At 43.2% G+C, this 13,382-nt stretch overlaps 1 protein-coding gene across 3 annotated transcripts in view; it reads right to left on the bottom strand.

Moving 5' to 3' along the window:
- Nucleotides 1-4,444, bottom strand: part of ZDHHC8 (zinc finger DHHC-type palmitoyltransferase 8) — a 165,055-nt gene extending 160,611 nt beyond the window's left edge. For all 3 annotated transcript variants that reach the window (XR_008598135.1, XM_054997000.1, XM_054997001.1), the window contains exon 1: nt 4,177-4,444. Coding sequence is in view for 2 of the 3 variants with exons in the window: in XM_054997000.1 (XP_054852975.1) it covers nt 4,177-4,280 (104 nt within the window). In the remaining variant the exon portion in view is untranslated. The remainder of the gene's footprint in view (nt 1-4,176) is intronic.
- Nucleotides 4,445-13,382: the final 8,938 nt, after the last annotated feature.

Raw genomic sequence — 13,382 nt, 5'->3', positions numbered from 1 at the left:
CTTGATCTTTTGCTCAGAATTTTGACATACTTTGGCTCTTTAATTATAAAAAGTTGCTTACCCATGGAATAGTAGTGCAATCTAACTCCCCTTCAGCCACTTTAAAGGTACTGACTGCTATTTGCACCAAACAGTTAACATTTTGAAACAGCTATGACTTCAGAGATAGGAGAGAGCATTTTAACTGTTAGGCGTGCCAAAACGCGAGATTTATTTTACTTCTCAAAATGCAAGATTGTTATTTCAAAAACAAAAGTCTCCTTCCGCCACAGTGGAAAGATCAACACAGCTCTTTCTTGGTACAAATGCAAGTTACAATATTATATTTCACTAAACTTCAAGATGTAAATTCTCTCTCGATGTTTAGAAACGCTCTGGCATCGTTTCAGAGCTCTTAGAGGAAGGGAAATAAAATGTGCTTTTAAGAATCATATGTATCTACTCTGAGGCTCATTTGCACACCCATCAATTATATTTACCTACTCAGAGGCTCTTCCCCACAACAGCCAAGCATTGGACTTTTTTCCTGGCCAGGAAGTTTGAGATGCTCAACTCCAGTCTAGACCAGGCTCTGGGAGATCTAGGTTCGAAATCCTACTTTGCCATGAAAATTCACCAGGTGACTCTGTGCCGGTCATTGTCTTTTCTCAGCCTTAGCTTCTGTTCCTACCTTACAAGGTTGTTTGGAGCATAAAATAGCAGATGGAAGAAACTTAATTTCCTTGGAGGAAGGGCAGGATGAGGGGTTGTATCATTTTTTAAAAAAAGGTAAAGGTGCAAGCACTGAGTCATTACTGTTCCATGAGGGGACGTCACATCACAACGTTTTCTTGGCAGACTTTGTATTGTTTTTGCTGATTAATTATTATTATTGCTTATTATTATTGCTTAAAACCTCCTCTGAACAGTTTTCAGGGATGTGTCAACCGGCATTGCGGACACCATGTATTATCCCCCCCGCCCCGTATAAATGGCTCCCAGAAGCAAAATCTATTGTGGGGAGGGGAGGAACTAATTCAAAATATTATCCATAAATACACTCAGTGACTCATGTTCATTATTCTTTACTCATGGCACAATAGGTGCTCATTCACACAACCAAGTCATTCTTGCACTATGTAATAAAATAAAGTACTGCTTTACATCCACCACCATCTCTCCATAATCTTTTCCCGGCCTTACCTCCAGAGATCCCTTAACTAGAGTTTATTGTTATTGCTACTATTTATTTTAAAAACTGGTGCAATCTTATTGTAGTACGCAAAGCACTGCACAACAATCCTAAAAATAAAGTGTCACAAAACGCTCATAAAATCATAAAAATACTAATCATTAAAAATCACAGAGCAAACAATTCCCATATCCAGTTTACATGAAAAACCTCAGCCCAAGACATATGTAAGAATCTGTTAAAACAACTAGGTCTTTACTTCCTGGCCAATCCAAACATTTCTCCTCAGACATTGATGCTATTGTGTGGTGGAATCCGAGACACAAGCCGAGATAGCTTTGTGATGATCTACACAAATCTGTCTTGGAAATCCTGGACAAAATTTTCACTGATGCCATCAACAGCAAAACACTTCTCTTACTCCTGGTCATCATTTGGCCTAGCTCCTTCCACATCCTCCAGATGAAAACCCCAACTGGGTTCTGCCTGTAAGCGGTGCATATCTTGCGGAATCACAGTGCTGCAAAACTGTTGTAAAGCGGCCATAAAGTACATAGGTGAAAAACACAGCTAAGATACAACGGGCACAAAAATCAAGATGACCGCGCCTCAGTTTTTCATTGACCAAACATCCTGACAGCTGTTTGAGCAGACAACTCCCTCGTAAATACACTCCTAAGTAAGTAAATATATCTCAGTTGGTAAAGAAGCACCAATCTACTTCCCCATGTCTCATAAGGACAGAAGCGCAGCCCCGCTGGATCAGACTCAAGAGGTTTATCTAGTCTGGCATTTTACCCCTCACAATAACCAGTCTGATGCTGTGAATGTCTACAAACCTTTTCCTGTTGTTGTCCCCCCCAAAGTGGTATTGTGAGATACACTGTCTCCAAACATGGTGGTTCCATTGAGCCATCTTGGCTGCTAACCACTGATGAACCTGTCTTCCACCCATTTATCTTATTCCCTTCCACAGCCACTCTAATCTCCTTGTAAAGCCTCGCCTTCCCCTGGGGAACGATTTTCTGCTCAGCTCGGAGGCCTCCGTTATCAAACCTTCTGGATCTCAGAGGTTGGAATAGATCTAAGAATCTTGCCCTGGAACATTAGAACTCAGGCTGCCAAATTAGCCAGTTTTTCCGGTGCCTCGTTCGAGCTGGGCACGCATGGATCCCCTATAATTAGGTGGAAGGCAGGCCTGCAGCATTGGGAGTGGGGGGAGACCCATTCTTTGAGTGCCCCATACCTCAAGCACCAAAGCACAGGCCGAGTTGAATTCAAAAGCAGCTTTCAGGAAATAAGCGTCACCCACTGCATATCAAGGACATTCCACTCTAGCAGACAATCCAACCAGCATCTTTTGAGCCACCATCCCATTTTAGCAGCAGAAAAGAGCATGAGTCTGGTAGCACCTATAAGACTAACAAAATTTGTGGTAAGGTATAAGGTTTTGTGAAGCGCTGCTCACTTCTTCAGATACCTGAAGAAGTGAGCTGTGACTCACGAAAGCTCATACCCTGCCACAAATTTTGTCTTCTAGGAGTTACCGGACTCTTGTTCCTTTCTACTGCTACAGAAAGACTAACATGGCTATCCGTCTTGATCTATCCCATTTTAGTGTTCAGGAAAGATTTCACCATGGACCTTTAACTAGTCTTGGGTGCTAACACATGTACATTGATCGGCAGCCAAGCCAAGCTAATGGGGTATTTTATAACATACACACCTGCTGGCAACTCCCATGAGCTCACCTTTTTTTAAAAAAAACCCCAAGACTGCACACAGATGGGTAATAAACAAAGATTAAACCTTTTTCTGAATATCAATTGGAAAATATTACCATCTCAACAGCACTTTTATGTATTCATTAGGAGAGCTTCAAGACCCATTAAACAGACTGTTTGAGATCGGAAGGAGTTACACATGGAGAAATCTTCTTTGTAAAGCCAAGGCAATTCTTTCAATTCGCAAAGGATGGGTTTGTCTTAATTGGCTTGTAAAAACTTGTCAGTCAAGTTGACACAAAGATGATAAAACCAGAAAGCTGAGAAGGTTATGCGAACCTCTGCTACAGAGCCGCAGAGGGGACCCTTTCAGTTTGTCTGTAGTGGGAGCCTTTTCAAAACAAGACCCTTTTCTTAAAAAAAAAAAAGAAGGAAGCCCACCAAGGTGCACCCATCCTAGAGTTTCCCAACACCGTTCAAGCCCAGTTATTCTGACCTTGTCTGGGAAGGATTTCCTTCAGTCTTAACAAACCATCAATATATTTCCTTGGGAGGGAAAGCCAATTCCAGCACCAGCAGAACCTGGCCCGAGAAACCTGATTTCTGTGGCTAGCTGCATCAAACCCTTTTGCACCTCCCAGTATATTGTGCTCACTCAAACATATACCAACACCTCCCTGCCTTCCCCCACCTCTTTTTGCGCACAGAAGCAGATTTGGTGGAGGGGGGGGGAATTGAGTCAGGAGAAGGGCTTTTAATTGGGCGCCGTCAATGTACACAGCCAGTCACTGCCAAAGTCTGGTTTGCCATGAAATGGTGGTGGCGGCTTCTCAGTCAGACACATCTTGAGTGTGCGAGAAGAGGAGGAGGGAGAAAAGCAACCTCCCTGCACCACACACACACACACACAGGGCATCTCTCAGCATTAGCCCTCTCAGCATTAGCATTAGTTTCAGCATTAGCATTAATCTGAAACCCCAAGAAGAGGCAGATTAGAGAATCACCCCCCTCCACATACACACAGGGCATCTCTCAGCATCGGCCCTGCCAAGTCTGAAACCCCAAGAAGAGGCAGAGTAGAGAATCGCCCCCAAGAAGAGGCAGATTAGAGCATCACCCTTCCCACACACAAACAAGCACCGAAAAGGGCCTTTGGGATCCATCCCAGCCAACTGGCCCCTTCTGCCTCCTCCATGGCAACCTCACCCCCAAAGGAAGCCCGCTAAGCCCCCCCCCCCCCACACACACAAAATCAACCAACGGCGTGTCAGTTTCACTTACGTGAAGACGAAGAACAAAGTCGTGGATCCCACTAATAAGGCAGCGGCTGTAGAGACCGGGATGTATTTCGTGGGTTTAAACCTTTTTCCAATGCTGTTGGGCATCCTGTGCCTAACACATCACTAGACGGATCCCAAAGAGTCCGAGAGGCCCCCGATAGCCAGACTAGAGAGAGAGGGAGGCAGAGAGGAAGCCGCCGCGAGGAAGGGCTTGCAGTGCAGAGACCAGGCAGGGGAGGGGGGACAGGGGGGTAGGAGGGAAAAAAAGAGGGAATGAGACAGAAAGGGGGGAGGGAGTGAGAGAAGAGAGGGACCGAGAACAGCTGACCTCTCCAGCACAGGAAATCCCACCCACACAGGCCAGCCCACTCGGCTGATGTCAACCAGCCCCTTAAGGTAGAACTGCAGAGAGAGACAACACCATGGCATTAAAGCATCGCGCATGAGACACATCATGTGCCGGTGGTTGTTTTTTCCCCCCGTCCTTCCCCGCCTGCCGAGATCTGCTTTTCTCAAGAAGCCGATCTGCAGCGCGCCGTTCCCCTTTCTGGGTCCCAGATCTGGCAGGCTAAGCGTTCGCAGCCCAGCTTGCACGCACCGTCTGGAGGCATGCACGGAGCATGGTTATGCATAGAAGCTAGCTGCAAATGTATGCGGGGTTTGTGTGTGGGGGGGAGGGGGTGGAATATAGCATGAGGACAGAGCATTGCTTTTCTGCAAAGTTTTGGGAGTTCTCGAGGTGGGCTTCTTTAGACCATCAAGATGTGAAAGAATCATTAGGAAACTAATTGATAGGGAAAGAATAAGTTCCTAGTTACCAGGGGTGGACCCTGTTTATACGTTTTCCATTACCTATTCCTGATAAACGGCTATCCCAATTTTTGTCTTTTGGGATGCCTTTCCAAAATGTTAGTATAATAAACCGGCAGAGTTGCGAGATTCAGATCCAGCTGCACCCTAGGTTGGTCTCTAAGGTGCCACTGGGCTCGAATCTTGCTCTTCCGACCGCAGACCAATGTCGCTACCCACCTGAAATATCTAGAGTTGTCATTCTTCCAGGTTTGGCCCCCACCCCCCTTTAGAACATTTTAGAGGTGATTTAGTGATTGGAGTGATTTGCAGTGCAATTCTAAACAGAGTTACGCCAGACCAAGACCATGGGCGTCAATGGACTTAGACTGGAGTAACTCTGCTTAGGATTGCACTGTGAGCGATTTAGTGTGTCAGGCTAGGAATTGGTGGTCTGATTCAGTATAAAGCTGCTTTATGTGACTCAGGAGGACAGGAGACTAAGTCTTCGTATTCCTGGGCACACACATTCTCAGTCTCATGTTGGAATACAGTGGCGTGAAAATATCCTATAGGGTGGGCAATAAACATTAGCTTCTAATCTCAACAAGTGTATTCCTGAGTCACCCTACAGAGACAAGAATAATGTGTACTGATGACAGTAACCACCAGCCATGATGGGGTGGGGCGGGGGTGGGGATCAATTGCACAAGTGTAAGTTCATGTTGGGAAAATTATTACAGGCGAATTATGCCAGAGTATAAAGTAATGGATAAGGCAGCTGCTGCCCTTTCTTGGTTAAAAAATGATTGCCTTATTTTTAAATTCCACCCTTTGTCCAAGGAGGTCATATAGAGTTCTCCCTCTTCCCATCTTATCTTCACAACAACCCTGAGAGGTAGGCAGGGTAAACTTTCCCAAAGTCACCCAAGGTATTCAATTGGCTCAGTGAGGACCCCCCAATTCTAGTTCGACCACACCTCCAACTGTATGAAGATGCGAGAAACTACTCCATACCCAAATATCAGACTGGTGATGTTTCGTGATAGTATCCAGCATAGACCTAACCATCCACAGCCAGCCTCTGCTTCATTTACTAATGTAAGGATGGTCAAAATAGATGAGCCAGAGGAGATCCATAATTAGATCTCAGGACATCTTTAATTTGCCTTAAAAACAGCTGCAGAGGGGGTGGGTGTGCTTTGCCCTTTCCTCCAGTCGAATCCCAGATATGACTAAGAACTGCTCAAGGAAACAAGATTCTAACAGGGGAACAAAGGCCAAAGGCCAGGAAGAAAGGGATGAAGGACAGGTAATTCACAGCTATTTGTATGATGTGTTTTGTTCTTAAAATGAACATTTTAAAATCTGGATGGCCTGACTTGCATATATATTGCAAATTTTAGTACACAACTAGTAGAAGTCACAAGCCAACGGGCATACCCTCCGCTACCAAGAAAGCTGAAATTTGGAATACACGCCATAGTTTAAGATGCACTGGTTACAGGAACATCTGTAAAGGAGGCATTAGTATATTCGGAGTTATGAATTTCCTATAAACGCTGATGGGAAGCCCCCATGATAAGGGGATAAATTTATTCACGTGCCAGATCCCAGCCTTCTCAAGGATGCTGCAATGTAGTTTATGCTGCTGACAAGGGTACTTTGATATATAACAATGCACAAAAAGGAAATGAATGGCATATGTACAGCAATTTTGGGGGCACCATTACTTTTCACTTCCACTACAAATGCAAAGTCCCAGGGTGGAATTCTGCAGCAGCTTTTCTGGAATAATCCCCTTAGTCACAGACTGGATGATTTTGCACATAATATCTCAGACAGCAGTCCCTTACCAGGGCAGTGCTATATGTCGCTACCCACTTCAACAATTGCTAATGACCAGGGGCCAGTCCTGCTTTTTCTGGCATCCATCTCTGGTAAACGATTTTTCTGATTTCCGCTGGGGAGGGTGGGAGGGCAGGACTTGCTAAAATGCACTTAGTGTAAGCTGCTTGCCTTGTGATTCTTCAGGGTTACCAAAGTGAAGTTAGGTTTCCGAGCAGAGGGAGAATGCATCTTGCTGTCAGTGCCCATACACGAATATGTGTGCATATGACCAATAAATCAGAATGTAGAGCAGTCTTTTCCTCCATACTGAAGGTGCTGAAGTATATCTTTTAAATGCTGGTAGCATTGCAAGACAATTTTATCTTCAGGCCTCCAAGCTCCCTCCCTCCATCTTGGATTTAAATCAGTATGTATTATCGATTTACTTGTCTGATTCTTTTCATCACCCTTCCTTGAAGAGTGGCACTTAGAGATGGGCACGAACCAGAAAAAAAAAACACCATGCGGTTCGTGGTTCGTCACGTTTCACAAACCACGAACTTTCACAAACCTGCCCCGGTTCGTGAACCAGTTCGTTTGGGTTGTGAAAACATCACTTCTGAGCCAGCAAATTGCCACTTCTGGGTCAGCAGAAGGTCTACAGAAAGCCCATCCCCCGTTGCTTAGGAAACCAATTGATAGGCATCAAGCTGTCTACAGTGACAAACTGAAAAACGAACCAAACCAACCAGAAATGGGTTGTCAGAAATGGGCTCTGACAAAACTACTGGTTTGTGAACCATGAACCTGGCCAGTTCGTGCTGAACTTTGCTTTATATTTTGGTTCATGACCTTCTCTGGTGGCACTTATTTGTGAAATTTTTACACTGCTTCTGCTTGAAGCAACTTACAACTAAAAACATAAAAATAAGAAATGATTGATAAAAAAGCTGGCATTTAAAAACAAGTCAAGGATATAAAAACAGCACAAAGATATCCAAAAAACGAACCTCATGCTAGAAAACAGCTGAAACAATTCAACTCCTTAGCTAAAAGCCTGGGTAGAAATCCCAGGCTTTAATCCAGCACCCAAAAGAAAGGCAGGTGTCCAGTGGAGAGCTTCAAGGGGGAAGGCTTTCCACAGGCAAGATGCCACCACTGAAAACACCCTGTCTCCAGTTGTTGCCCACTCACTTATGAAAGAACAGGGCTTGGGAGGCAGATCTTATCTGGGAGAAGTGGACTTTATGGGAGGAGACTGTTCCCCCTTCTTCATGGGTGTCTCCTCCCATTTTATCCGCACTACCATTCTGTGAAGTTGGTCTGGCTGTCCCAAAGATCCCCCACTAAGCCTAATGGAGTTTGAACCTGGATCTCCTCAATCCAAGTCCAACATTCAAACCCAACAATCTTTGCAGTGGTGCTAGGGACCTGCTTGCTTCTTGAGTCTTAGGGGTAAAATCCAAAGGGTTTTGAGTGGAACAGGTCTAAACAAGGAGCTTAAGAGGGCTCCCTTGCAGCTAACTAGCAAAGCATCAAACTAATTTCACACAGGGATATCACCACCATTTACCCTTGGCTTGCCCATAGACTCAGATTTTCTTATACCTCTGGGCTTGGGAACCACTTCCTGTAGCCCCGCAGGAAGGGAATCCTCCCTTTCCTTTGGAAACTGAACTCAAGTAGAGTTTCCTCTTTCAAGCAAAGGGCGGATCCGGTTTTTCATCCACCTCCTCGGTGCAGAGAGTGCTTCAAAAAAGCCCAGGAGACTCTTGCATCTTCAGAGTATGCCCATTCAGGCCACCATTGTAGGATGATGCTTGGCTTGGTATCTCCCAACATTCTGAAAGTGACTGTACTTCCATGGCTGCCATTTTATAATGATAACAACATTCAATTTAGATACCGCCCTTCATGACAACTTAATGCCCACCCAGAGCAGTTTACAAAGTATGCTATTATTATCCTCATGACAATCACCCCGTGATGTGGATGGGGCTGAAAGAGTTCTGGACTGACCCAAGGTCACCCAGCTGCCTTCAAGCAGAGGAATGGGGAGTCAAACCTGGCTCTCCAGATTAGAGTCCTGCCACTCTTAACCACTACACCATACTGGCTCACTACACCAAACCACTTCACCAAAATGGCTGCCATTTTGTCTTGGCACCCACTACCCTATTTCAAAATTCAAAAAATGTTCACCAGCTCAACATGGCTGGGGACTCTCTGTGGTGGGGTTAGAAACACAAGCACTGATTGCTGCTTTAAGTACGGGCATATCTTATCTTTCTCTGTGAACCAATGGGGGATGTGCTAGGCACTGTTTAACATATTAAATCACTATAGTTTAAATTTTGTATTTTAAAATTTTTATATCCTTCTTTAGTTTAACACTCTCAACAGCTTATAACAGTATAAGATATATCTGACAACAGTATACAAAAATAAATTAAAATACTACACAATGAAATGCCATTGTCTTCCTAGCACTCGTCATAGGGTGATTTCAGGCAAGTAACCATGTTAGTCTGCAGCTGAAGAGCAAGATTGAGGTCCAGTAGCATCTTAAAGACCAACTAGATTTCCAAAGCATGAGCTTTCAAATTAAAGCTCCCTTTGCCAGATATCTTTGTCAGATATCTGACGAAGGGAACTTTGACTCTCAAAAGTTCATACGTTGGAAAACTAGAAGAGCAAGATTTGAGTCCAATAGTACCTTAAACAACTAGATTTCCAGGAACAGTTGATCTTATGTGGCTGTTGAGGTAAGAAAGGGATCAGTGCCCAAGGGCAGGTGTTTGTCAGTGCCTTCATTTGCCCTCCTTTGCTCACCTCTACTGTAGATATACACTGCCTAGTAGTCAAACAGCAGGGGTAGGTAAGAAACATTCAGTCTTTCCGTGCACGTTGGATAATGCACTTCCAATCCTCTTTATAGATCATTTGGAACGGATTTTTTTTGTGTGCGGAACAAAAAATCCACCTCAAACGATTGATAAAGTGCATTAAAAGTGCATTATCCAACGTGTGCAGAATCACACATTGTTTCACTACACAAGAAAAGCAGATACCAAGATACTTGCTAACAGCATAGCTATCCATAATGCTGAATGTGGGCATTTGGTCCACATCCCAGCTTGTTTAACACACAAAAAGTGCAACCCGAAAGAGTTTTATATTTAAGTCTGTTAAGTCAACAGGGTTTAGAAGAGCGTAACTCTACTTGTGCTACCGAAATAGGAGGTCTCATTTATTTGGGGGAATATGATTTAAAGGAGATGCAGCAAAAAGGGGTACCTGGGAATCACCACCAAAGTTCTCAAATAAAACAGGCATATGTTCAACCAGAAAGGTTTACTTAAAGCAAAATAAAAGGCAATCACACAAGCACAAAACACTCATCGCACATATGAGGCTAGCTAAGAAAACAAAGGAAAATGGGATAATTTGGGATACAGTGATAATTACCAGTCAGTGGGAGCAGCAGCAAAAACACCAACGTTTCACAGGGAGAAGAGAGAAAGACCAAACAAGTTTGGGTGTGTGTGGATGGGTCCCAGAACACACACACTGAGCACATGGTTGGGAAGCCGTTATAGGGCAAAATGTTCCCTGGGCTGAAACTGACTGCTTTGCCTTAAAGACAATGGCTTGTTGGCTTGTCTGGAGGCTGGGACAATAAATTTTAGCAGAGGCTCAATGGCTCTACCAGCAGTAGACTAAAGGTATGAATGGGGCTTGATGATCCGGCAAGTTGCCAGAGAGGGAATAGCTCTAATTAGGTTAGGTAGGTTGAGGAGAAGCAGGATGTTGACAAGATTAGCCACGAGTTCTTGGGAGAAGAAATGCAAAAGATTTTCAAGCTAAGTTTTGAGCTGTACCCGAAAAATATGCTATTAAATATCTTACTGAATGTTACAAAAGAACAGGGAGATCTCTTCCAGTGTATGGTGACAGCTGCAAGAGTACTGTATGTAGCAAAAGATATTCTTGCCCCGATATACCGGAGTGGATAGACAAGCTGTATGAATACGCATCAATGGCTAAATTAACTTCCTATGTGCACAACAGACCGATATTGGAATTCAGGAAAAATCGAAAGATCTTTGATTGCTTAGGTTGAAACTAAGATAAATTAAGGTAATCAAAATACAGAGATAAAATATGGGAGATGGCTGATTAAAAATTATTGATATTAAAGTTTGGGTATAAGCAGTCAAGGAGAGGTGGACGAGAACTACTATATAAGCTAGTTGTGCTGTTACATGTTTTGAATATATTTTTCTGTTGTAGCTTAAATGTAATGCTTTGTATTTTATATAAATTTCTATGCACTATCTACTGTCATTTCTATCTTTTCAAGTAAAACTTTTATTATAAAATTTTTTTTGGAAGCTAAGAGGAGTCAGCCCTGGTTAATACACCAAGGAAGTCCCGGGTCACCATGCAAAGGCAAGCAATGGCAAACAACCTGTTAGCCTAGTCTTGGAAATCCTATTGGGTCACCATAAATCAACTGCAACTTGATGGCACTTTACATTTATTTACTCCATTTATACACTACCTTTCTCCCCAAGGCAGCTTGTATATTTTTCCTGTCACGCATTTTATCCTCACAATAACCCTGCAAGGCTGGTTAGGCTGAGTGTGCGACTGGCCCAATGTCCCCCAGTAAGCTTCCATGGCAGACTGGGGACTCATAACTGGTTATTCCAGATCCTGGTCCAATATTCTAACCACTATATCACACTGGCTCTACACAACTCTTTTCAGGACTGCAGCATTCACAGACATGTGGTCTTGCTTGTTTTTTAATGAAGTTGTCGTTTCACCAACATGGTGATTCATCAAGCCAGTAAAGGGACATAGATTTGAATCCATGAAGTTCACTGGGTGATGTGGGGCTGGTTGCTGTTTCTCAGCCTAACCCACCTCACAGAGCTGTCAAGAGGATAATGCATGTATGCCTTTCTGTGCACGGTGGAGGACAGGAAGGAAACTGTAATGATTCTAGATCCAGCACAATATTGTTTGCTGGCAGCAAGAATTGGGAAGAGTCTTGCCCAGCTCTTTTGGGATCTTCTGCTTTCAAAGCATGTCCCCTACCCATAAGCTATGACTCCTAATCAGAAGCATGCCCAGGATTTACAGTATAAATGGGGAACTGACCCCGTTGAAAAGCATTGTATTTGAGGATATATTAAGCAACACAATGCATGCGGATGGGGCCCTGAGCCTGCTTGTGGGGAGGGCAGAATATAAATACGATTAAAATAAAAAAATAAAATGTGCATTAACACGTTTTCACATGCGAGTGTGACATTGATGCATGTGTAACTTGATCCCATTACTTTGACTAATAGGATAAAACTTTGTCACAATGAACACAGCGGGCAGACTAGTGCACACAACTGAGTCTATGCTAAGAAACCCTGAACTTCCAACATTAAAATGTCGATCAGTCGAGTTTCAAAATTTAAGACTCGCGCTTAAGACTGTTGTAAATGGTGCTTAGAATCAAACTGGCTTTGTGAAACACTTTCAGCTCACGAGCTGAGATTTCCTGTGCGGTCTTGCTGCCTCCTTCATTATCAGTTTAAGAAAATGGATCAAATATTCTCTCTAAAAAGGCCAAATGCATTTAAAAAAAATTAATAAAATGATCTGAACTCGTTGACGGCACTAAGTTACTGTTCTGGACCTCTATTACTTTATTCTGTACCTATGTTCTGCTTTTAATTGAGCTAAGTTGTAAAAAGCAGTTTTCCAGGCAAGCGAATCCCAGATAACGAACCACCTCATGAGGCTAATAGCTCCAGTAGAATAACAAGGAACAGCAGTCTTTTAAAACAGTTCAGTATTAGGCTATTTCTGCTCTAGTTCTAAATAACCAATTTATTGATCAGTACCACCCTTGAGTTATGAAATGTCATAGTAACACTCCTAGACTCAGAGGGGTCTTGGTATCAATATTGCCCTAGCAGCACTTACTGGAAGCTTGACGAGAATAAACATCATAATGAAAAGACATCGTATTAAAATTACTGAATTAGTTTACCATAGCCACCATGACTGCATTGTTTGCTTCTTCTTAAATCATTATATAAATACAGGTTGGCAAGTTAGCATTCTTCCAGGAAAGAACAAAAGAACCAAACTGCCCTGAATTTCTTTTTGAACATAAGAGCACCAGATCCCTAATCTTGGATTCCAGAGTATTTGAAATATTATTACTGTAAACACACACATACAGCTGAGGGTTTTTTTTTTACTGTGGGAAATCGTATTTGATAAAGCATTGGCCACAGACTTTTGTGTATGTACCAGATACAGGTTGCACTTGCTTGAAAGTAGGCCAGACAAGAATGCCTCTTTCCCAACTGGCTTGTTTGAAGACTCTACAAGTGTGCAGATCTCCTGAGCAACAGCTAGCACCGCTGTCATAAAACTGTATTTCATTTGCAAGGTACCCTTACATAGCTTAATACTGTCACTGCAGCATGCGTCTTATTTACTTAATTGCAATATGGTCAAAAGCCAGAATAACTAAATATGTGCTCTACAATTTAAACAGTGACATTACTTGGC

Source organism: Eublepharis macularius, chromosome 13, assembly GCF_028583425.1.
Source record: "Eublepharis macularius isolate TG4126 chromosome 13, MPM_Emac_v1.0, whole genome shotgun sequence".
Classification (NCBI taxonomy): domain Eukaryota; kingdom Metazoa; phylum Chordata; class Lepidosauria; order Squamata; family Eublepharidae; genus Eublepharis; species Eublepharis macularius.
This window is presented reverse-complemented; position numbering and strand designations above follow the sequence as displayed.